Source organism: Manis pentadactyla, chromosome 16, assembly GCF_030020395.1.
Source record: "Manis pentadactyla isolate mManPen7 chromosome 16, mManPen7.hap1, whole genome shotgun sequence".
NCBI lineage: Eukaryota > Metazoa > Chordata > Mammalia > Pholidota > Manidae > Manis > Manis pentadactyla.
Genome location: NC_080034.1, coordinates 16,692,748 through 16,719,125, shown reverse-complemented (window position 1 = coordinate 16,719,125; position 26,378 = coordinate 16,692,748). Strand labels below are relative to the sequence as shown.

General features: G+C 38.6%; 1 protein-coding gene across 4 annotated transcripts in view; it reads left to right on the top strand.

Annotated features, from left to right (window-relative positions):
- PRIM2 (DNA primase subunit 2) overlaps positions 1-26,378 on the top strand; it is a 343,351-nt gene that overhangs the window by 288,755 nt on the left and 28,218 nt on the right. For all 4 annotated transcript variants that reach the window (XM_057493690.1, XM_036916298.2, XM_036916299.2 and 1 more), the window contains one exon: positions 7,788-7,870. In XM_057493690.1, coding sequence (XP_057349673.1) covers positions 7,788-7,870 — 83 coding nt within the window. The remainder of the gene's footprint in view (positions 1-7,787; positions 7,871-26,378) is intronic.

The window sequence follows — 26,378 nt, the reverse complement described above, 5'->3', positions numbered from 1 at the left end:
ATGGATGTTGAACTTTGTCAAATGCTTTTTCAGCATCTATGGAGATGATCATGTGGTTTTTGTCTTTCTTTTTGTTGATGTGGTGGATGATGTTGATGGACTTTCGAATGTTGTACCATCCTTGCATCCCTGGGATGAATCCCACTTGGTCATGGTGTATGATCCTTTTGATGTATTTTTGAATTCGGTTTGCTAATATTTTGTTGAGTATTTTTGCATCTACGTTCATCAGGGATATTCATCTGTAGTTTTCTTTTTTGGTGGGGTCTTTGCCTGGTTTTGGTATTAGGGTGATATTAGCTTCATAGAATGAGTTTGGGAGTATCCCCTCCTCCTCTATTTTTTGGAAAACTTTAAGGAGAACGGGTATTATGTCTTCCCTGTATGTCTGATAAAATTCCGAGGTAAATCCATCTGGCCCGGGGGTTTTGTTCTTTGGTAGTTTTTTGATTACCGCTTCAATTTCGTTGCTGGTAATTGGTTTGTTTAGATTTTCTGTTTCTTCCTGGGTCAATCTTGAAGGTTATGTTTTTCTAGGAAGTTGTCCATTTCTCCTAGGTTTCCCAGCTTGTTAGCATATAGGTTTTTATAATATTCTCCAATAATTCTTTGCATTTCCGTGGGGTCCGTTTTGATTTTTCCTTTCTCGTTTCTGATACTGTTGATTTGTGTTGACTCTCTTTTCTTCTTAATAAGTCTGGCTAGAGGCTTATCTATTTTGTTTATTTTCTCGAAGAACCAGCTCTTGGTTTCATTGATTTTTGCTGTTGTTTTATTCTTCTCAATTTTATTTATTTCTTCTCTGATCTTTATTATGTCCCTCCTTCTGCTGACCTTAGGCCTCATCTGTTCTTCTTTTTCCAATTTCGATAATTGTGACATTAGACCATTCATTTGGGATTGCTCTTCCTTTTTTAAATATGCTTGGATTGCTATATACTTTCCTCTTAAGACTGCTTTTGCTGTGTCCCACAGAAGTTGGGGCTTAGTGTTGTTGTTGTCATTTGTTTCCATATATTGCTGGATCTCCATTTTGATTTGGTCATTGATCCATTGATTATTTAGGAGCGTGTTGTTAAGCCTCCATGTGTTTGTGAGCCTCTTTGCTTTCTTTGTACAGTTTATTTCTAGTTTTATGCCTTTGTGGTCTGAAAAGTTGGTTGGTAGGATTTCAATCTTTTGGAATTTTCTGAGACTCTTTTTGTGGCCTAGTATGTGGTCTATTCTGGAGAATGTTCCATGTGCACTTGAGAAGAATGTATATCCCGCTGCTTTTGGATGTAGAGTTCTATAGATGTCTATTAGGTCCATCTGCTCTACTGTGTTGTTCAGTGCTTCCGTGTCCTTACTTATTTTCTGCCCAGTGGATCTATCCTTTGGGGTGAGTGGTGTGTTGAAGTCTCCTAGAATGAATGCATTGCAGTCTATATCCCCCTTTAGTTCTGTTAGTATTTGTTTCACATATGCTGGTGCTCCTGTGTTGGGTGCATATATATTTAGAATGGTTATATCCTCTTGTTTGACTGAGCCCTTTATCATTATGTAGTGTCCTTCTTTATCTCTTGTTACTTTCTTTGTTTTGAAGTCTATTTTGTCTGATATTAGTACTGCAACCCCTGCTTTCTTCTCACTGTTGTTTGCTTGAAATATGTTTTTCCATCCCTTGACTTTTAGTCTGTACATGTCTTTGGGTTTGAGGTGAGTTTCTTGTAAGCAGCATATAGATGGGTCTTGCTTTTTTATCCATTCTGTTACTCTGTGTCTTTTGATTGGTGCATTCAATCCATTAACATTTAGGGTGACTATTGAAAGATATGTACTTATTGCCATTGCAGGCTTTAAATTCGTGGTTACCAAAGGTTCAAAGTTAGCCTCTTTAGTATCTTACTGCCTAACTTAGCTCGCTTATTGAGCTGTTATAGACACTGTCTGGAGATTCTTTTCTTCTCTCCCTTCTTGTTCCTCCTCCTCGATTCTTCATATGTTGGGTGTTTTGTGCTGTGCTCTTTCTAGGAGTGCTTCCATCTAGAGCAGTCCCTGTAAGATGTTCTGTAGAGGTGGTTTGTGGGAAGCAAATTCCCTCAGCTTTTGTTTGTCTGGGAATTGTTTAATCCCACCGTCATATTTTAATGATAGTTGTGCTGGATACAGTATCCTTGGTTCAAGGCCCTTCTGTTTCATTGTATTAAATATATCATGCCATTCTCTTCTGGCCTGTAGGGTTTCTGTTGAGAAATCTGACGTTAGCCTGATGGGTTTCCCTTTATAGGTGACCTTTTCCTCTCTAGCTGCCTTTAACACTCTTTCCTTGTCCTTGATCTTTGCCATTTTAATTATTATGTGTCTTGGTGTTGCCCTTCTTGGATCCTTTCTGTTGGGGGTTCTGTGTATTTCCGTGGTCTGTTCGATTACTTCCTCCCCCAGTGTGGGGAAGTTTTCAGCAATTATTTCTTCTAAGATACTTTCCATCTCTTTTCCTCTCTCTTCTTCTTCTGGGACCCCTATAATACGGATATTGTTCCTTTTGGATTGGTCACACAGTTCTCTTAATATTGTTTCATTCCTGGAGATCCTTTTGTCTCTCTCTATGTCAGCTTCTATGCGTTCCTGTTCTCTGATTTCAATTCCATCAATGGCCTCTTGCATTCTATCCATTCTGCTTATAAACCCTTCCAGAGTTTGTTTCATTTCTGCGATCTCCTTTCTGGCATCTGTGATCTCCCTCCGGACTTCATCCCATTTCTCTTGCGTATTTCTCTGCATCTCTGTCAGCATGTTTATGATTCTTATTTTGAATTCTTTGTCAGGAAGACTGGTTAGGTCTGTCTCCTTCTCTGGTGTTGTCTCTGTGATCTTTGTCTGCCTGTAGCTTTGCCTTTTCATGGTGATAGGAATAGTCTGCAGAACTGGGACGAGTGACGGCTGGAAGGACTTCCTTTCTTGTTGGTTTGTGGCCCTCCTCTCCTGGGAGAACAGCGGCCTCTAGTGGCTTGTGCTGCGCAGCTGCGCGCAGACAGGGTTTCTGCTTCCTGCCCGGCTGCTATGGAGTTAATCTCCGCTGTTGCTGTGGGCGTGGCCTGGCTCGGGCAGCTACTCCAAAATGGTGGAGTTGCGTTGGAGCAGGAGCTGCTGTGAGGCTATTTATCTCCCTAAGGGGCCTCCCTGCTCCCTGCAGCCCAGGGGTTAGGGTGCCCAGAGATCCCGGATTCCCTACCTCTGTATTAAGTGACCCGCCCTTCCCCTTTAAGACTTCCAAAAAGCACCCGCCAAAACAAAACAACGACCACCAAAAAAAAAAAAAAGAAAAAAAAATTTTTTAATTAAAAAAAAAAAAAAGTTTTTAATTAAAAAAAAAAAAAGGTGGTCGCTCGTTTTTCTTTATTTTCCGGTGCCAGCCTCAGGCCTCTGCTCACCGGTCTTGCTGCCCTGTTTCCCTAGTATTGGGGTCCCTATCCCTTTAAGACTTCCAAAAAGCGCTCGCCAAAACAAAACAGCAAAAAAGCAAAAAAAAAATGGTCGCGTGCTTTTCTTATGTCCTCTGGCGCCCAGCCTCCAGTGCCCGCTCACTGTTCTTGCTGCCCTGTTTTCCCAGTATCGAGCGCCCTGCACTCTGGCCCGGATGGCTGGGGCTGGGTGTTCGGCAGTCCTGGGCTCCGTCTCCCTCCCGCTCTGCCTGCTCTTTTCCCGCTGGGAGTTGGGGGGAGGGGCGCTCGGCTCCCGCGGGCCGGGGCTTGTATCTTACCCCCTTCGCGAGGCGCTGGGTTCTCTCAGGTGCGGATGTGGTCAGGATATTGTCCTGTGTCCTCTGGTCTTTATTCTAGGAAGGGTTGTCTTTGTTATATTTTCATAGATATATGTTGTTTTCGGAGGAGATTTCCGCTGCTCTACTCACGCCGCCATCTTCCACCCCTCTTCTGGTTTTACTTTTTACGAGCTTTTATTATACACTCACAATTAATCCAAGCCCCTTACAAATCACCACATCACGGGTAGTACAAGTACCTTATAAATAAGGAAATATTGTTGAATGATTCTGTCATTCATTTCATTTAGTCATAGGAATACACAAACACACAGAAATACATATGTAAGCACCCACATAGAATACAGTGTTTCCACTGTTATTTTGAACTATCATCTGTTAGATCATGTAAGAATAAGACAAATAGAGGTTTTTATATTACCTGTCATCATTCTCTGTTGTTGTTCTTATCTTTAAGGTAGACTTGAGTTTCTGCCCTATATTATTGCCCCTCTCTTTGAAGAACTTCTAACGTTTCCTGCCTTGCAGGTTTATTGGCAACAAATTACCTCAAGTTTTGTTTGAGAAAGTTTTATTTCTTTTTTTCTTTGGAAGAATAATTTTGCATGGTAAAGAATTCTTGGTTTGTGGGTTTTTCCCCCCTCTTTCAACACTAAATATTTCACTCCACTCTCTTTTTGCTTTCATGGTTTCGGATGATAAGTTAGGTATAATTGTTATCTTTGCTCTTCTGTAAATATGGTGCTTTTCCCCTCTGATTTCTTTGAAGAGTTTTTCTTTATTCTTGATTTCTGAATTATGAATATGATATATCTAGCTTGCTCCATCCATCCATCTCCACCCCTTCATACATCCAGGTAGGTGCTTTCTAAGGTTCCTGCATCTTTGGTTTGGTGTCTGACATAAATTGGGGGGAAATTCTTTGTCATTATTGCTTCAAAGATAGCTTTTTTCCCTTTCATTCTTCTCCTTCTGGTATTCCCATTATATGATAGTTACACCTTTCATGGTTGTCTCACAGTTTTTGGATATTCTATTTTTTTTTTCAGCCCTTTTTCTCTTTGTTTTTCAGTTTTGGAAGTTCTTGTTGACATCTCCTTTTGACTCAGAGATTTCTTTAGCTTTGTCTGCTAATAAGCCCATGAAGGGCATTCTTCACTACTGTTAGTGTTTTTATCTCTAGCAATTATTTTTGATTCTTTCTCGGAATTTCCAACTCTCCACTTATATTACCCATCTGTTCTTGCATATTGTCTGCTTTTTCCATTAGAGCCCTTAGCACAATAATCATAGTTGTTTGAAATTCCCAGCCTGATAATTCTAACACTCCTGCCATATCTGGCTCTAGTTCTGGTGCTTGTTCAGTTTTCTTCAAACTGTAGATTTTGCCTTTTCATATACCTGTATTTTTGTTTAAAAGGTATATGTGACATACGGGAGAAAAGGACACCAGTAAATGGGCCTTTGGTAATGCGCTGAATGTGAGCAGGGGTCTCCTGTGATCCTGTAGGTCTCAGTCTTCCGTGAGCCTGTGGCCCTGGGCTGTGAACCTCAGTGGCATCCTCAGTTTCTTCCTCGTCTTTAGTGGGGGCAGGACGGCTACAGGATGCTGAATCTGCGTATTTCCCTTCCCTCTAGGTAGGACCCCAGCACTTTAGGCTCTGTTTGGATGGTCTGTCCCGGGGGCAAGCCTTGTTAAGAAGAACATATTGCTCTGGAGTATTTACAAAGTGGTTACTTTTCCCCTCCTGGAAGCATGGGAGGTTTGCTCTGTTACCCACTGTGAGCGCCCAGTGGAGCTCCTGGGGGTTCAGCTTACAGTGCGAGGCCCCACCATGACTGGGTCCCTTTAGGGTTTTCAACTCCCAGACTTGTCCACACTGAGCCTCAAGGAATTTGTCAACTGCAGGTTAGGTTTTCCTACCCCAGCACTGGTTCCTACAGGAATTTCTGCTTAGTGTATTCTTACTCTTTGTATCTGCCTCTCTCTCCAATTTTGGGTGGGGCCATTGCTCTGTGACCTTATTTCTCTGAAAGATTTAAAAATTGTTGATTTTTCAGTTTGTTCAGCTTTTTACATGTTAGGATGGAGTAGCAACTTCTAAGCTCCTTAAGTGCCAGACTGGAAGCCTGTGCTTTTTAGTTTTATGTTAATTTGCATAACTATTTAGTCCCCTAGATTGACATCATTTCATGAACGAGCATTGCCTGGAATGGTTGTTCACCAGTTAAGAGTCTGTGTCGATATGACTATATTCTAGACTGTGTTTATCCATCTCTTCCACAAATGTATGTTGGGAAACTCTTTCGAACACTTCACTGCATAGGCATTCACTTCATAGTTACCTGGTTAGCCTCTCTTTGCTGTGGGACATAGATGCAAAGCAGGGGCTGCTGAGTTCCGTTTTCTTTCTGACATCTGTTAAAATAGCACCAGCTTCTCTTAGCACTAGTCTGTTTCTTCTTTTTTCTTCTAACTGTGAAGGTAGATTTAAAAGGCTTTTTTTGCTCCTGGGTACTTTGGTACTCTCCAGCTTGCCCTGTCTGACCTTTGTCATTCAGGTATAGCCATTAATTCAAATGTAACGTTGATAATTAAAGTAACTGGTCTCTTTTTCCATGTCCTTTAATAATTGGTCTTAATTCTTGGCTTACCAAGAATTCCCTGTGCAGCCTCATTTCTTTCTCATTGGGATCCTTTGCAATTTCATTATCAGATGTTTTTGAGAATAATAATAATAGCTAACAATGTTGAGTGTTTATTACTGTGCGCCAGGAGCATGTACGAGCTTCATACTACATTCTCACAAGAGCTCTGTGAGTGATTATTTCCCACACTTGACAGAAAGTGTAGCTGAGACAAGAAATTTGCCAAAGGTCTTCCAAGTTGTCAGTGGTAAACTGAGATTCAAACCTAGGTAGTATAGCTCCAAACTCTTAACCATGTGCTATATATGTATTTTTTTTCAATATATTTCCTTGTAGTAAAAATTATTACAGTTTTGACCTGAATAAAGTATATACTATGAATTTCATAATTTGTAAGATACATAATATTATCATGGTTTTTTTTTATTAAGATTTTTGTAAACACATTGGTTTGTCATCTAGGCTCTTTGCCATTATTTTTTTTCCAACATACATTTTATTGACTTCATTCAAATGGACATTTGTTTCTTACTAACTGACAGATCTGTCATCTTTATGACTGAAAAAGTAATCTGGCTTCCTGTATTAAATTTGAAAATAAGTATTTTGACTTGTCGTTGTAGCTAACTATCAAAATATCTAAAATTTTCTAGATTTTAGTATAATTGAGCTTTTACATTTCAATTCTTTGTTCTCATTAATGCAAAGATTTGTAATAGTCCATCTTAATTTTCTCATGAAATAATATGAAGATGACATGTATCTACTGTAAGTTGTTTTTCTACAAACACTTTCCTGTTTGTCTATCTTACTCCCATCTATGATTCTTCTAAATTTATGTGGATTCTGCTCTATGGGAAATAGTCATAAAGTTTACATCTGAAAATGATGTGTTTTTATATTTCTTAGAGTTTTCACATTTTTCTTTTTGTTTACATCATCTTCCTTCTCTCATGTGCCTTTAATGTACATTTTTTGACTAGAAAAAAATATACATTTTTAACTATAAAAAATGTGAGATTGTTTAAAGTTTTTAGGTAAACTGTTTTATAGCTTGTGATTGTTATTTCTGCTTGTTAGCAAGTGGCATGATTAAAACTCTTTCCCCTTCTCAGGGAACGGCAGCTGAGCCTGAGAGTGCCGTGACATTTTTATATAACTCTTGAGCCTGTTGTGCCCTGATAACTGTACAGTAAGTCGTCATTTAGATAAAGAGAGGAAAGCAGTTGCACCCATGGGCAATTAACTTTTTTATTAATAAGCTGTTAGACAGTTAAAGGGAGCTTAGACAGTCTCCCAAGTTGGTATTGTACTCAGTCCTGGTAAATAACCTTGTGGTTATTTCATATAACCTGGCTTGTTGTTTTGTTGTCAGGGTGCCCATTCCGCCACAGTGATCCAGAGCTGCTGAAGCAGAAGTTGCAGTCATACAGGGTCTCTTCAGAAAGGATAAGCCAGGTAGGTCAGATTCTGCTGTGCAACCTCAGTAATGACGCGACGGACAGTTCCTCTCTGTTCATTCAGCATTCTTGCAGCAGTGCTGTGTACCACGTGTCAGGCCTCCACCAGCTGTCCTTTCTTCTAGGTGAATTAAGCTAAAGCCTTGACTTTTTTGGTTTAGATGCCTTGGAAATTCTAGCTCTTCTGTCTGCTAGGCTGCATTTTTATTTTTCTTGGTAATGAAGGAAACTTGGAAACCTTTTTTCTCTCATTTTGTTTTACTATGTCAATTGAAGACATTTAAGAAAATGAATTTTTAGAGGAATGCACTGAAGCTTATTAATGAAGCTGAAACTTAATGACATATTTCATTTTGTGAAATTGTTTTCTATGCTGCATATAGATTAAAGCAGAAGATAATGTAGTGTATGCTGACTAAATATTCTGATAGGCATCAATTGTTGCTGTGTTACAAATACACTTGTAATAACATTTCATCAGGTCAAATAGTTTGTCAAAATACCTTTTGTCTTGTAAACAGTTTAGATAAAGAAATTCCCAAATGTAAACCTGAATATTTAAGACTCTATCTTTTAAATATGCTTTAAAAAAATAATGTGACATTGCAAAGACTACTGTCTATAGTGTGCTTTTGAGTTGACTTGGATTTTGAAGGAGATTAAGAGGATCTTCCTTAGCTTAAGAAGAACAATGTATTTTCTTGAGCTGGAACACCTAAATTATTATGTAGCCTTAATTATTTTTTCTTGAAGAAAATGGTTACTCTAGAAAAACTCTTTTGCTTCTACTGTGTCCAAAGTTCAGGTGGAGTTTAGTTCATTCAGTTCAAATCTGACAGTTTTCAATACTCTGGGTAAGACATTGCTTGCAGTGCTGTTTGGGGATGCAAAGAAGAATCCGATATAAATCCTGCTTCTATATAGAACCAGAGTGTGGAGGGAAACAAACTAAATGTCACGAGATACATGCACATAGTGTCTTGGCTTTTCTGAAGAGGGAGAACTATAAAGATGAGGAGGCCAAGGAACACTTTCTGAAAGACATGCTGTTTGAATTAGGCCTTGAGTGGGGGACTGGGAGTTAGGAAGACAGAGTGCATGAATAAAAAGGAGTAAGTGTGTAAGATTATTAGAATTTCAAGCTTAAGATATTGGTGGCATTAGTATACAAACACTAAGAGACAGCTTAAAAGAAGCAGTTGGTTTATATTCATCTTTCCCATTAGTTTGAGACTTTCCTGAAAGAAAGACTGTATTTTTATTTAACTTTCTGTCTAATAGTAATTCAGTGAGTTGCTCTTCGTGGGTGCTGAAAAAATGTTGTAAAAGTAAGTGGGCATATTGACATTATGAGGTGGACGCTAAAGTGTGCTCAGTGGGGAACAGAAAGAGGCAAATGGGAACCCAGTGACACAAGTGAAGACCTTGTCTGAAGAAAAAACTTAAGAGGTAGAGCAAAGGGAAGCTGATGAAGTATATTACTTGGCCTCACTCTTCCTTGTAAAGTAAGAGGTCTGATAATTAGCTTAAAGAGGTTAAGAATGGTGTTTTGGGTGTAGCAAAGGTTAAGAACTGTAGATAAATTATATGATAGGGAATCCAGAAGAAGAGAACTAAAGGCTTTTTCAGCAATTGTAAAGAATCATTTTTTTTAAAACTATAGGCTGTTACCAGGGCTGTTTAGAAGGTTGATGTTTTCAGTAGCCGTGACTATCTGGATGCTCTTTGCCTCTGACTCATTGCACTCCTCCAGTCACCCTCAGTCCCAAAGTAGATCCCTTTCATCGCAGCTGGTTAGTAACCTCCATGTGATCCTTTGGACCTTTCATCTGAGATGAGCACAAGTGTGTAGTGCAGGCGGGTAAGCTGCAAATAATATTTTGCTTCCATTTTATGACTTTGTTGAGTGGATCTCAGTAGAGTGAAGCAACTGGGGGACTGTGTTTTTATTTTTATTTTTTTTTTCCCTTTTTTTTTTTGAGAGGGCATCTCTCATATTTATTGATCAAATGGTTGTTAACAACAATAAAATTCTGTATAGGGGACTCAATGCACAGTCATTAATCAACCCCAAGCCTAATTCTCAACAGTCTCCAATCTTCTGAAGCATAATGAATAAGTTCTTACATGGTGAACAAGTTCTTACGTAGTGAATAAGTTCTTACATGGTGAACAGTGCAAGGGCAGTCTTATCACAGAAACTTTCGGTTTTGATCACGCATCATGAACTATAAACAGTCAGGTCAGTATGATTATTTGTTTGATTTTTATACTTGATTTATATGTGAATTCCACATTTCTCCCTTATTATTATTATTATTATTATTATTTTAAAATAAAATGTTGAAGTGGTAGGTAGATGCAAGATAAAGGTAGAAAACATAATTTAGTGCTATAAGAGGGCAAATGTAGATGATCAGGTCTGTGCCTATAGACTAAGTATTAATCCAAGCTAGACAAGGGCAACAAAAAATCCATGGATATAGACGATTTCTCTCAAAACGGGGGGTGAGGTACTAAGCATCACCTCTGTTGGTCCCCAATTTCTCACCTGACGGCCCCCCTGTGACTGTTCCTGTCTTAGGTTGTTCCTCCCTTGAGGAATCTTACCCGTCTCTGGCTAACCAGTCATCTTCCGGGGCCATACAGGGAAATGTAAAGTTGGTCAGTGAGAGAGAAGCCATATTGTTTGAAAAGGTTAGCTTTTTACTTCTTTGCAGATTTATGCCCTGTGGCTTCTATGCCCAGCATTTGTCTTGAGGTATCTTTACCACTTGGAAGAATTATGATACTCGGGAATTTTCGATAAAAGGCACGAATTCTACTAAAGGGTTGTAATTAGGAAGGAAGAAGAAAAGCTATAGAAGTAGCAGATGGAAGAAAACATGGGAAGATAGATTATTTCTTTGACATATCTTCTTGTAGAGTAACATAAGCATGTATAGGTTTTAAACTACTAATTAAATTGTGCACACACATTAACATAATAGGAATACAGCTACATAACCAAAGCAGACCTACAATTACCAGCCATATCCAGTGAAACCAAGAAAACCAGTTAGGTACCCAAGGCATTTGTGAAAACTTATCAATGATATGATGGATATTGTGTAACTGAATTTGAATAGTTTGAGAAAAATCAGACAAATTAAAACAACACATTCCTGGAAACTGTTCACATCCCATATGTTCTTTTAACAGTAGATAGTCTATAGTCGCACGATTTTGGAGCACTGCAACTTGCACTTCTCCTAATTCTTGGTTGAGTTCCGACAGTATAGATCCAGTCAAATTTGTTGTTTTACTGTATGCACAGGCCAGCTTAGATATCTCCTTCTTCATTCCAATGGCAAGTCCAGGAACCATTGGGATGAATGCAGCTACAACTGCAGCAGCACCAGGATCTTCCTTGAAGTTTTTTGATGATCGTCTTCTGGAATGACTCTTCCAGAGGATGTTGATGTTGGAAGTTCTTCTTCATATCGTATCTTTCTTTGTTTTCTGTGTAGCCAAATTAGGCTTTCATCCTTTGTATAAACACAAACAAACCTTTTGCCCACACTTTGATATGACCTTTATACCATTGTGAGGAACCTATTGGAGATCACCACACAGGAACTGCTTTTTTTTTAAGAGAAAGGAATATTATCAGAAAAATGTACTTCCATAGCTGATCATCTGACACCTTTTAAAAGATCAAAATTAAGGATATGTAAAGCATGCATTACTCAATGAGTTGCAGTTAATTTTATCCTATCAGGGAGTAATCCCCCTTTTCTTTCTCTTTTTTTTTTTTTTTTTTGTTATCATATCACTATTCTACAGTTACATGAACAATATTATGTTTACTAGGATCTCCCCTATACCAGGTCCTCCCCACAAACCCCATTACAGTCACTGTCCATCAGCATAGCAAAATGTTGTAGAATCACTACTTGTCTTCTCTGTGTTGCACAACCCTCCCCTTTCTCCCACCCCCCACATTATGCATGCTAATCATAATACCCCCTTTCTTCTTCCCCCCCCTTATCCCTCCCTACCGACCCATCCACCCCACTCCTGTTCCCTTTGGTACCTGTTAGTCCATTCATGGGTTCTGTGATTCTGCTGCTGTTTTGTTCCTTCAGTTTTTCCTTTGTTCTTATACTCCACAGATGAGTGAAATGATTTGGTATTTGTCTTTCTTCACTTGGCTTATTTCACTGAGCAGAATACCCTCTAGCTCCATCCATGTTGTTGCAAATGGTAGGATTTGTTTTCTTCTTATGGCTGAGTAATATTCCATTGTGTATATGTACCACATCTTCTTTATCCATTCATCTACTGATGGACACTTAGGTTGTTTCCAATTCTTGGCTATTGTGAATAGTGCTGCGATAAACATAGGGGTGCATCTGTCTTTTTCAAACTGGAGTGCTGCGTTCTTAGGGTAAATTCCTAGGAGTGGAATTCCTGGATCAAATGGTAAGTCTCTTTTGAGCATTTTGAGGAACCTCCATACTGCTTTCCACAATGGTTGAACTAATTTACATTCCCACCAGCAGTTAGGAGGATTCCCCTTTCTCCACAACCTCACCAACATTTGTTGTTTGTCTTTTGAATGGTAGCCATCCTTACTGGTGTGAGGTGATACCTCATTGTGGTTTTAATTTGCATTTCTCTGATAATTAGCAATGTGGAGCATCTTTTCATGTGTCGGTTGACCATCTGTATTTCTTTTTTGGAGAACTGTCTGTTCAGTTCCTCTGCCCATTTTTTAATTGGATTATTTGTTTTTTGTTTGTTGTGGCGGGTGAGCTCTTTATATAATTTGGTCGTCAAGCCTTTATCAGATCTGTCATTTACAAATATATTCTCCCATACTGTAGGGTTCCTTTTTGTTCTATTGATGGTGTCTTTTGCTGTACAGAAGCTTTACAGCTTAATATAGTCCCACTTACTCATTTTTGCTGTTGTTTTCCTTGCCTGGGGAGATATGTTCAAGAAGAGGTCACTCATGTTTATGTCTAAGAGGTTTTTGCCTATGTTTTTTTCTAAGAGTTTTATGGTTTCATGGCTTACATTCAGGTCTTTGATCCATTTTGAATTTACTTTTGTGTACAGGGTTAGACAATAGTCAAGTTTCATTCTCCTACATGTAGCTGTCCAGTTTTGCCAGCACCATCTGTTGAAGAGACTGTCATTTCGCCATTGTATGTCCATGGCTCCTTTATCAAATATTAATTGGCCATATATGTTTGGATTAATGTCTGGAGTCTCTAGTCTGTTCCACTTGTCTGTGGCTCTGTTCTTGTGCCAGTAACAAATGGTCTTGATTATTATGGCTTTGTAGTAGAGCTTGAAGTTGGGGAGTGAGATCCCCCCTACTTTATTCTTCTTTCTCAGGATTGCTTTGGCTATTCGGGATCTTTGGTGTTTCCATATGAATTTTTGAATTATTTGTTCCAGTTCATTGAAGAATGTTGCTGGTAGTTTCATAGGGATTGCATCAAATCTGTATATTGCTTTGGGCAGGATGGCCATTTTGACGATATCAATTCTTCCTAGCCACGAGCATGGGATGAGTTTCCATTTGTTAGTGTCCCCTTTAATTTCTCTTAAGAGTGTCTTGTAGTTTTCAGGGTATAGGTCTTTCACTTCTTTGGTTAGGTTTATTCCTAGGTATTTTATTCTTTTTGATGCAATTGTGAATGGAGTTATTTTCCTGATTTCTCTTTCCATTGATTCATTGTTAGTGTATAGGAAAGCCACAGATTTCTGTGTGTTGATTTTGTATCCTGCAACTTTGCTGTATTCCGATATCAGTTCTAGTAGTTTTGGAGTGGAGTCTTAGGGCTTTTTATGTACAATATCATGTCATCTGCAAATAGTGACAGTTTAACTTCTTCTTTACCAATCTGGATTCCTTGTATTTCTTTGTTTTGTCTAATTGCCATGGCTAGGATCTCCAGTACTATGTTAAATAACAGTGGGGAGAGTGGGCATCCCTGTGTTGTTCCCTATCTCAGAGGAAAAGGTTTCAGCCTCTCGCTATTCAGTATGACGTTAGCTGTGGGTTGATCATATATGGCCTTTATTATGTTGAGGTACTTGCCCTCTGTACCCATTTTGTTGAGAGTTTTTATCATGAATGGATGTTGAATTTTATCAAATGCTTTTTCAGCATCTATGGAGATGATCATGTGGTTTTTGTCTTTCTTTTTGTTGATGTGGTGGATGATGTTGATGGATTTTCAAATGTTTTACCATCCTTGCATCCCATGGATAAATCCCACTTGGTAATGGTGTATGATCCTTTTGATGTATTTTTGAATTGGATTTGCTAATATTTTGTTGAGTATTTTTGCATCTATGTTCATCAGGGATATTGGTCTGTAGTTTTATTTTTTTGTGGTGTCTTTGCCTGGTTTTGGTATTAGGGTGATGTTGGCTTCATAGAATGAGTTTGGGAGTATTCCCTCCTTTTCTCTTCTTTGGAAATCTTTAAGGAGAATGGGTATTATGTCTTCTCTGTATGTCTTATAAAATTCTGAGGTAAATCCATCTGGCCCGGGGTTTTGTTCTTTGGTAGTTTTTTGATTACCGCTTCGATTTCGTTGCTGGTAATTGGTCTGTTTAGATTTTCTGTTTCTTTCTGGGTCAGTCTTGGAAGGTTGTATTTTTCTAGGAACTTTTCCATTTCTCCTAGGTTTCCCAGCTTGTTAGCATATAGGTTTTCATAGTATTCTCTAATAATTCTTTGTATTTCTGTGGGGTCCGTCATGATTTTTCCTTTCTTGTTTCTGATTCTGTTGATTTGTGTTGACTCTCTTTTCCTCTTAATAAGTCTGGCTAGAGGCTTATCTATTTTGTTTATTTTCTCGAAGAACCAGCTCTTGGTTTCATTGATTTTTTCTATTGTTTTATTCTTCTCAATTTTGTTTGTTTCTTCTCTGATCTTCATTATGTCCGTCCTTCTCCTGACTTTAGGCCTCATTTCTTCTTCTTTTTCCAGTTTCGATAATTGTGGTGTTAGACTATTCATTTGGGATTGTTCTTCTTTTTTAAGTGTGCCTGGATCGCTGTATACTTTCCTCCTAAGACTGCTTTCGCTGCGTCCCACAGAAGTTGGGGCTTTGTGTTGTTGTTGTCATTTGTTTCCATATATTCCTTGAACTCTATTTTAATTTGTTCGTTGATCCATTGATTATTTAGGAGCATGTTGTTAATCCTCCATGTGTTTGTGAGCCTTTTTGTTTTCTTTGTAGAATTTATTTCTAGTTTTATACCTTTGTGGTCTGAAAAGTTGGTTGGTAGGATTTCAATCTTTTGGAATTTACTGAGGTTCTTTTTGTGAGCTAGTATGTGGTGTATTCTGGAGAATGTTCCATGTGCACTTGAGAAGAATGTATATCCTGTTGTTTTTGGATGTAGAGTTCTATAGGTGTCCATTAGGTCCTTCTGTTCTAGTGTGTTGTTTAGTTCCTCCATGTCGTTACTTATTTTCTGCCCAGTGGATCTATCCTTTGGGGTGAGTGGCGTGTTGAAGTCTCCTAAAATGAATGCATTGCATTGTATTTCCCCTTTTAGTTCTGTTAGTATTTGTTTCACATATGCTGGTGCTCCTGTATTGGGTGCATATGTATTTAGAATGGTTATATCCTCTTGTTGGACTGAGCCCTTTGTCATTATGTAATGTCCTTCTTTATCTCTTGTTACTTTCTTTGTTTTGAAGTCTATTTTGTCTGATACCAGTACTGCAACCCCTGCTTTCTTGTCTCTTGTTTGCCTGAAATTTGTTTTTCCATCCCTTGACTTTTAGTCTTTGCATGTCTTTGGGTTTCAGGTGACTTTCTTGTAAGCAGCATATAGATGGGTCTTGCTTTTTTATCCATTCTATTACTCTGTGTCTTTTGATTGGTGAATTCAGTCCATTTACATTTATGGTTACTATTGAAAGATATGTACTTATTGCCATTGCAGGCTTTAGATTCGTGGTTACCAAATGTTCAAGGTTAGCTTCTTTAGTATCTTACTGCCTAACTTAGCTTGCTGATTGAGCTGTTATATACACTGTCTGGAGATTCTTTTCTTCTCTCCCTTCTTATTCCTCCTCTTCCATTCTTTGTATGTTGGTTGTTTTATTCTGTGCTCTTTCATGTTTCCTTTAACTGTTTTTAGTGGGTAGTTGATTTTATTTTTTGCCTTTAGTTAGTATTTGGTTGGTCTGCTTTCTGTGCTGTGATTTTATTTTCTCTGGTGACATCTATTTAGTCTTAGGAGTGCTCCCGTCTAGAACAGTCCCTCTAAAATACCCTGTAGAGGTGGTTTGTGGGATGCAAATTCCCTCAACTTTTGCTTGTCTGGGAATTGTTTAATCCCTCCTTCATATTTAAATGATAATTGTGCTGGATACAGTATCCTTGGTTCAAGGCCCTTCTGTTTCATTGCATTAAATATATCATGCCATTGTCTTCTGGCCTGTAAGGTTTCTTTTGAGAAGTCAGATGATAGCCTGATGGGTTTTCCTTTATAGGTGACCTTTTTCTCTCTAGCTGCCTTTAAAACTCTTTCCTTATCCTTGATCTTTCCCATTTTAATTATTATGTGTCTTGGTGTTGTCCTCCTTGGGTCCTTTCTGTTGGGGGTTCTGTGTATTTCCGTGGTCTGTTCGATTATTTCCTCCCCCAGTTTGGGGAAGTTTTCAGCAATTATTTCTTCTAAGATACTTTCCATCTCTTTTCCTCTCTCTTCTTCTTCTGGTACCCCTATAATATGGATATTGTTCCTTTTGGATTGGTCACACAGTTCTCTTAATATTGTTTCATTCCTTTTATCTCTCTCTATGTCAGCTTCTATGCGTGCCTGTTCTCTGGTTTCAGTTCCATCAATGGCCTCTTGCATCCTATCCATTCTGCTTATAAACCCTTCCAGAGTTTGTTTCATTTCTGTATACTCCTTTCTGGCATCTGTGATCTCCCTCCAGACTTCATCCCATATCTCTTGCGTATTTCTCTGCATCTCTGTCAGCATGTTTATGATTCTTATTTTGAATTCTTTGTCAGGAAGACTGGTTAGGTCTGTCTCCTTCTCTGGTGTTGTCTCTGTGATGTTTGTCTGCCTGTAACTTTACCTTTTCATGGTGATAGGAATAGTTTGCAGAACTGGGACGAGTGACGGCTGGAAGAACTTCCCTTCTTGTTGGTTTGTGGCCCTCCTCTCCTGGGAGAACAGCGGCCTCTAGTGGCTTGTGCTGGGCAGCTGCGCGCAGACAGGGTTTCTGCTTCCTGCCCGGCTGCTATGGAGTTAATCTCCGCTGTTGCTGTGGGCGTGGCCTGGCTCGGGCAGCTACTCCAAAATGGTGGAGTCGCGTTGGAGCAGGAGCGGCTGGGAGGCTATTTATCTCCTTGAGGGGCCTCTGAGCTGCCGTGCTATCCAGGAGTTTAGGGTGCCCGGGGTTCACTGCTGCTAGACTAATTGTCCCAGGACGCTTCCGTCCGGCGGGGTGGTCCCTGTCCCTTTAAGTCTTCCAAAAAGCACTCGCTTTTCTTTGTCCCCAGTGCGCTGGCTGTGGGGACCTGGTAACAGGTCCTACTGTCCTGTTTCCCTAGTATCAGGGCCCCGCTCATGCACTGTGTCTGCACTCTGGCCCGGATGGCTGGGGCTGGGTGTTCAGCAGTCCTGGGCTCCGTCTCCCTCCCGCTCTGCCTGCTCTTCTCCCACTGAGAGTTGGGGGGAGGGGCGCTCGGCTCCCGCGGGGCTGGGGCTTGTATCTTACCCCCTTCAGGAGGCGCTGGGTTCTCATGGGTGCGGATGTGGTCTGGCTGTTGTCCTGTGTCTTCTGGTCTCTATTCTAGGAAGAGTTGTCTTTGTTGTATTTTCAAAAATATGTGTGGTTTTTGGAGGAGTTTTCCGCTGCTCTACTCACGCCGCCATCTTGGCTCACCAAGTGGGAACTGTGTTTTTAAGGGCAGAAAATCCATGTAAACCATTTTGGTAAATACTTAGTCCAAACTGGTATAAATTCAACTTAGATCTTAAGAACTTAACAGGTATACATCAAATATTGAAAGAAAGTCAAGAAAAACATTAAAATGCATGCAAGGAAAAACCCAATGTAGTTGCTTTCAGAGAAAAACTATTTGAAAAAGATACCTTCAACTTTAAGAAAAACTTAGATGTTAAGCAGAAGAGAGATAAATTTGACCTAACCAGCATCAGCTGCCTTTTAAAAAGCATATTTAAAAGAGCACATTTCATCTTCCCTTTTCAGTAAGCTTAATATGCAGTTTAAGATGATGGTTGAATAGCAAAATAAAGCCAAGGGGAATGGGCCGTCGTGCATTTCTTCCTCAGCCCTCCCTGAGAGAAACACGTGGAGGTCACTTCACCAACAAGACAACAAAATTCTAAATGTCTGTACCCCAACAACACAGCTTAAAAATACATGAAAAAAAAACATGGAGAAAGAAAAAGAGAACTAGAGAAATCCCTAACTGTATTTAGAGACTTTGGCACTCCTCTTTCAGTAATTAATACAAGTAGAAAATCAGTAAGATTACAGAAGACTTGAACAACCCTCAACCATCTCCACCTAACTGACATCTGTAGAACATACCACCCAATAGCAGGTGAATACATATTTTTTCATGTGTACATGAAAAATGAACCGAGATAGATCATATTCTGGATGTTAATCCATTAAAAATTTAAATGAATTAAAATCATACAGTGTTGATTGCTTATAGTTCATGATGCGTGATCAAAACTGAAAGTTTCTGTGATGACTGCCCTTGTACTGTTCACCATGTAACTTATTCACTATGTAAGAATTTGTTCACCATGTAAGAACTTGTTCGTTATGCTTCAGAAGATTGGAGACTGTTGAGAATTAGGCTTGGGGTTGATTAATGATTGTGCATTGAGTCCCCTATACAGAATTTTATTGTTGTTAACAACCATCTGATCAATAAATATGAGAGATGTCCTCTCAAAAAAAAAAAAAAGAATACTTCTCTGATTTTGTGATTTTTAGAGTCTCCAGTGCTCTTTTAATTTAAAGGTTTTTGTTGAACAATTTTACAGTAATTAAAAAAATTATATGTGTTTACTCCTGTCCAAATACATTTCAGTTTTTTAACTAAAAAAAAAAAATCATACAGTGTTATATTTTTTTTACTATAACCAGTACGATAAGGCAAGAAAAAGAAACAATAGCCTGATTAGAGGGAAAACATTCCTCTATTCTCCATGTGATTGTCTATGAAAAAAATATCAAAGAACCTATCAAATGTTATCGTAACTAATGATTGCTTGATATTAATCAGTATACAATAATCAATTACATTTCTTCCAATGAACAACTGCCAATTTCAAAAAATTTTTTGAAGTTGTATCTGTAATAGTACCAAACAACATAAATGGTTTTTGATGTATTTAGCAAAATATGTGCAAGATATTTATGACGATACACAGATGAAAACAATGAAAGAACAAAGCTGGAGGTATATACTATTTGATTTCAAGACTTAGTGTAAAGCTACTGTAATCAAGATAGTGTGGTATTAGGGAAATGATAAATGTGGAGAAAAACTGGAAAGAATAAAAAGATAAAAAGTCCAGAAATAAACTCACTTATAAATAGGCAACTGATTTTTAAATAAGGGTGCCAGAGCAATTCCATAGGAAATGATAGTCTTTTCAAGAGGGAGTTCTAGAACAACTGAATGTCCATATGTAAAAATAAGAACTTAGACACATTATATAAAAATTAATTCAAAATGGACCGTAGTCCTAAGTGTAAAATATAAACCTTCCAGAAGAAAATCTGAAAATCTGAATGACCTTGGGTTTGCATGTTCAATGAAAGAAAATATTGATAAATTAGACTTTATCAAAATTAAAACTTTTGATTTTGAAAGACATTACAGAATGATGAAGTAAGCCATAAACTAGTAGAAAATATTTGCAAATCCTGTATTTTGTAAAATACTTGTATTCTAGAACATACAAAGAACTCTCAAAACTCAATAATCAGAAAACAATCTTTTATATGAGTAAAAAATTTAAACAGACATTTCACCTAATATATGAATGAGAAATAAGCACATGAAAAAATGTTCATCATTAGGTATTAGGGAAATGCAATTTAAAACTACAGTGAGCACCACCATATATCAATTGGAATCAGCCTAATTAAAAAAAAATTCCGCAATACCAAGTGCTAGATATCACGTTCGCTCCTTGTGGTGGTGACGACAGTGATATGTACACAGACCTGGTTCACTTCAGTTCTTTATTGTTGCTCAGAAGGTCGGGAGAAGGTGAGTGAGAAGAAGCAAGAGCGAGTGAGAGGAAGAATGAGAGGAGAGAGACTCTCTCTTTCCTGCTTATGCCTTATATAAAGGAAGCTGGCCTATGGTGATCAAGATCATGTGTGACCTTTAAGCTGATTGGTAGCATGCCTTCTGCAGGAGTTGAGCACGAGCGCGGAAGCATGGGGCAAGCCTATAGGAGCAACTTCCTTATGCTAATGCCACCAAACCAGGAAGGGTGGCGCCCAGGAAGCGGGCGCCATCTTAGGGCGTTGGTCAGCTACAGTGGAAGGGCGGTGTTCAGCCATAGTGGGACTCAGCCTCGGCCGTAGGCCGGCCCCTACAGCTAGAGAGGATGTAGAGTGACCGTAGTTTGATACGTTGCTGGAGGAAATCCAAGTGGTAAGAGCCATTGGCAGTTGGGCAGTTCCTTGTAAACTTACACATACTGTGTAAACCTTGTTATTACCACTACCAGGTATTTATGCCATTGAAATAAAAACATAAGTCCTCTCAAAATGTTTGTACATGTTTATATTAGGTTGTACATGCAAAAACATGTATATACCTGTCTATAGTAGCTTTATTCTAATTTTCAAAAACTGGAAAAAGCCAATGTCCATCAGTGTGTGGTTGTATAAACAAACTGTGCTGTAGTTATACAGTGAGTGGGCTGTTACTCAGCAGGAAAGAAGGAATAAACTGCTGACATACTTAGCAGCATGCATCATGCTAAGTGAAAGAAGCCCTACTGTATGATTCCTTTCATACGACATTCTGGAAAAGACAAATCTGTAACTATAGAAAACCGATTGCTGGGAGCCGGGGAGGTATTAGTAACAAAGGGATGGGGAAATGTTTTTGGGTTAACGAACATGTTCTATCTTGATTGTGGTGGTGCTGCCATGACTGAGTTTGTCAATTTTGCAGAACTATACACTATAAGGGGTGTATTTTACTGCATGCAAATTATACCTTAATTTTTTTAATGGGGAAAAAAATAAGAGGGTAAGTAGGAATTAGCATAAATGAGCCAAATACTCATTTGCAGGGATTCAGTAGATTAATTAATAAAGAACTCAGAATATCAGCATGTAATTTAGAATTATGTAGGCAACATCTTATATATGGCCCAGTATAGAAATGATTAAAAGTAATCCTCTTGGGAGCAGCTCAGGCAGGGAAGAAACATGATGTGGGAGCTGTTGATATTAATAATGTCATACTGTATACTTGCAAAAATTATTTTCACTTCCACATGCATTCCTCGATTGAAGTTTGAAAATAACAGTTTCATGTTATATGTGAAGTTAAGTGGTCATGTGCATAATGGATAGATGGTAATAGTGGGGGTAGCAGATGACTACGGTATCTTAGGTGTGAGATTTTTAGCCTTTATCCTCTGGCCTCCCAGCACTACCACAGTATCTGGTCCATGTTAAGAACTGTGGAGGGTCTGAGACTTTGCCTTACATGCAAGCTAAGAACGTAGCTGCCACAATTTCACAGATGGTGGGAGAAGACACAAAGATTGTAACAATAGCTGCATATCAACCTTTTCCTGCACCTGTTCCCTGAGCCCCAATTCTTACAGACAGACATGGAGAAGGCCAAGTACCATCATGTGCAGTGGGCTGTGCTGGAGGAAAGAGACTCTGAGTGTAGGGAATCTTAAAATGGACAGTAAGCATGTCTGTACTTTCATTTATGGAAGGTACTATATGTGTTCCAAGGCCATTGGTTATAGACATCCTTGAAAAAGTGGTTTGAAACAAAGGTCATTATTTTCTCTTGTTGCAAAATGTTCAGAAACCTGGAACCCTCTGGAAAATTATCTCTCAACAGTACATAGCAGGAGAACAAAGTGATAAATACTACATGTCTGTAAGGTATATTGGCATCTTCCCTTTTTCTCCTAAAGATATTGGTATGTATTTTAAGCTCAGTTTACTTCTTTTAACATTTTCCAGTGAAGTAATAAATCCTTTCAATGCTTTGTTAGTTTATTCAGTTAACCGTGTGTCTCAGTAGTTCCTGTCTAGTTTACATACCTTGGTTCTTGGTTTTTAGGTTTCATTTTGCTTTAAAAAATCTGCAGTTTTATGACAGTATTAATACCTTGAGAAATAGAAATTTTAAGAATATGCCTTCAAAATATTGAGAATAAAAATCTCTGATCTTAAATACTTTATTTCTCTGAAGAGATTTATTTTTCCCTATTGTGAAAAGCTACAGATGAAATTTTCACACTGCAGTTTTTTTTCACTGATGCCCGTAATAGTGTCTGTATCCTTTCTTAGGAAGAAAGTTGTCTTTCCAATACTTAATCACATAGGGCACATCTGTAATTCTCATAAATCTTAATCAATAAACAATATTAATTACTGCTAAGAGATTAATTTAAAGGTGAGAGTTCATTGTAATACATGCCAGGGTAGACTGAACATCTTTTGTTATAATATATAGACACTTTTGCTTCTTAATAGTTTTTCTTTCCTACTATGTAGTAATGAGTGGTGTGCTTGATCTGTCACTGGATGCAGAACAATTTGAAGCCATAGTACTTTTTTTTTATGTTTATATTTTGGCTTACTCTGTGCCAAGCACTGTGATGGGTACTTTACCCAAATAAATTGTATCTCATTTGATTCTTGGCACCGTATTATCCATGTGTTTTAGAAGGGAAAGGTGAGGTTTGGGAAGGAGGCTGCTCAAAACCATATGGCTAATCCAGGAGGAAGCCGGGACGCACATCTCACCCGGCCCTGATACTCCACTTCCTTCCACTGCATCGTTCTGCTGCCCCCTAGTATTTTTACTTTTTATAATTTTTTTCTTTTTACTTTAAATTCAGTTAAAATTATTATTGGTTTCTTTTAGGTAAAGCCATTACTATGAGGTAAACAATGATATTTATGTACCTGGGTTTAGGAATATGTTTATTATTTAAACCCTGGCAAATAAGATGAGAATAATTCACAGATTATAAATTGCAAGTGGTAGCAGGGTTTCAAAAGTCCTGGTTACTTTTTTAAAAATTGAGGTGAAATTCATATAATATACAATTAACTATTTGCAAGTGGATAATTCAGTGTACTAATGTTGTATAACTACTGTCTCTGTCAAGTTGCAAACATTTCATCACCCCAAAAGAAAACCTGGGACTATTAAGCAATCACTACCCAGCCCCTAGCAATTAATCATCTCTATGGACTTGCCCGTTCTGGATAGTTCATAGAAATGGAATCACACAATGTGCGACTTTTTGTGTCTGGCTTCTTTCACACAGCATGCTTTTGAGGTTCATCCAAGTTGTAGCATGGATCAGAACTTTTTTCCTTTTCATGGATGAATAACTTTCCAGGGTGTGTCTATACCACATTTGGTTTATCTGTTCATTCATCGGTGAGCATTAAGTTGTTAGTTCCTTTTGACTGTGCAGTACAGTGGTGCTGCTGTGGACATTCACATACAGGTATTTGTATGAGTGCTTACTTCAGTTCTTTTGGTGTGTACTTAAATATAAAATTGCTGGCTGCTTCATAAAGTAATCCTATGTTTAACTTATTAGGGAATTGCCAAACTCTTCCACATTACATTAACAAATGGATAAAAACCATATGATCTTATCATTATGTGCTGGAAAAGCACTTGACAAAATTAAATATTCATTTGTGATAAAAACTCTCAACAAAGTATAGAGGAAACCACCTAAACACAATGACGGCCATATGACACACCCCAGCTAACATCAGACTCAATGATGGAAAGCTGGAAACATTTCCTCCAAGATCAGGAACAATACAGGGATGTCCATTCTTACCTCTTTTATTCTACATATACTGGAAGTCCTAGCCACAGCAATCAGATAAGAAAAAGAAATACAGGATATCCAAACTGGTAAGGAACAAGTTTGCAGATGACATGATAGCATATGTGGAAAGCCCCAAAGACTACACCAAACACTGTTAGAATAAGTGAATTCAGTAAGGTTGCAGGATGCAAAATCAATACACAGAAATCCATTGCATTTCTATACACTAATAATAAAGTATCAGAAAGAGAAATTAAGAAAAAATCCCATTTACAACTACATTAAAATAAGAATAAATTTAACCAAGGAGGTGAAAAGACCTGTACACTGAAAACCTTAAGACCTTGATGAAGGAAACCAAAGGTGACATGACTAAATGGAAAGACATACTGTGTTCATGGGTAGGAAGACCTCTTGGTTAAAATGTCCACACTACCCAAAGCAGCCTACAGATTCAGTGCAATCCCTATCAACACATCAACAGCATCTTTGTCTTTTGAATTTCATACTAGCTTTATAAATGGTCTGCTACCTTTACTGTATGTTTGTTTTTACCTGTATGTTTTTTTAATATATATTTATATATTTTTAATATTTTCTTTTTTCTAGTTACAGCCTTTTCTACCTGATGAGGAAGTCCTTTTATCATTTCTTATAAGGCTGGTTTAGTGGTCTAAATTCCTTTAACTTTTGTCTAGTAAACTCTTTTATCTCTCCTTCAACTTTGAATGATAACCTTACAGGGTAGAATATTTTTTGCTTTTAGGTTTTTTTCCTCTCAGCACTTTGAATATATCATGCCACTCCTTCCTGGTCTGTAAAGTTTCTATTGAAAAATCAGCTGATTGCCTTATGGGACTGTTACATGAATTTTCCAGAGAGATGTAAAAGAAATGCCTTCCCCAAAGTTGTAAGGGAACTGACAGGCCAAAAAGCAACTTGGACAAACACAGCTTGTGAGTAAATGAATTTTATTAAGGGGTTACTTACAGAGCAGTGGACAACATGGAACAATGGACAACATTCGGGCAGTTGCTCCACCAAGTTGTCACTTGTGCCTGTTAAGCTAGCTTTTTATCAGGTAATGGTGAAAAGGGTGCATGCAGGTAAGTTGATAAACACAGAACTGCTGCTGCTTGAGTTTTGATGGACTTGGTGAACATCTTGCAGTCCTTCTGTCTGAGCCTGCAGGTTGAGGCAGGCGGGGTAGTCCCACTTCCCCTCCCTTGGAATGCAGCCCAGCAGTTTGTCCTTTAAAATGGCTACTTAACCAAATTGGTTTTAGTCAGGCTTCAGAGGGTCATCTATACTGTAGGGATTTCCCTTGTATGTAACTTAGCTTTTCTTGTTGCTTTTGAGAATCTCTCTTTAATTCATGCCATTGCAATTAATAATTGTCTTGGTGTGAAATATACTGGGGCTCCTCTTGTTTGGGACTCTCTTTGCTTCCTGGACCTGGATATCTGCTTCCTTCCCCAGGTTAGGCAAGTTTTCAGCTGTTACTTCTTTAAGTAAGTTTTCTGCCTCTTTCTCTTTTTCTTCTCCTCTGGGACCCCTATTATGTGAATGTTGTTTCACTTGAAGTTGGCACAGAGATCTCTCAGCATCTTCTTTTTTTTTTTCTGCTGTCAGCTTGGTTGCTTTCCAATAACCTTCCAGATCACTGATCTGCTCTGCACCCTCTATCCTTCTGTCGATTCCTTTTAGTATTTTCCCTTTCAATTATTGTATTATTTAGCTCTGATTGGTTCTTTTTTTATTTTTTTCTATCTCTTTGAAATCTTCCCTGAGGTCAGCCACTCTTCTCTCCAGTCCAGGAGTATATTGTGACCATTACTTTGAACTCTTTATCAGACAGATTGCTTATCTCAATTTGTATTCCAAATTTTCTCATGTTTTGTTTTGCTCTTTCATTTGGAACATATTCCTCTACCTCATTTTGTCTGGCTGTGTTTGTTTCTGTGTATTAGGTAGGTCATCTATGTTTCCTGGTCTTGAAAGCAATTGCCTTCTGTGGTAGGCATCCTGTGGTTCCCAGAAGCACAATACCTCCTGGTCACCAGAACCAGACATGCCAGGGGTATCCCCCTGAGGGCTGCGTGTGCCCTGCTGTGTGGCTGAGCCACTACTACTGTGAACAGACTGATGCCTGGCCGTCAGCAATGCCTGACCAGACTATTACAAGTGTACTGTAGATGTAGAGTGTCAGAACTGGCTCCCCCAAGTGTCCAGCCAGCAAAGCTGAAGGTTGGGAAGAAAATTGGCATCTGCCATCCCTTACTTGAGAGAGCTCCCACAGATACCCACCACTCTGGCATACATCCAGTGTCAATCACTAAATCTCCTCCATGTATAACCAAAGCACTTTTCAAACTGATGCTTCAATTTTGTGTCTCTTA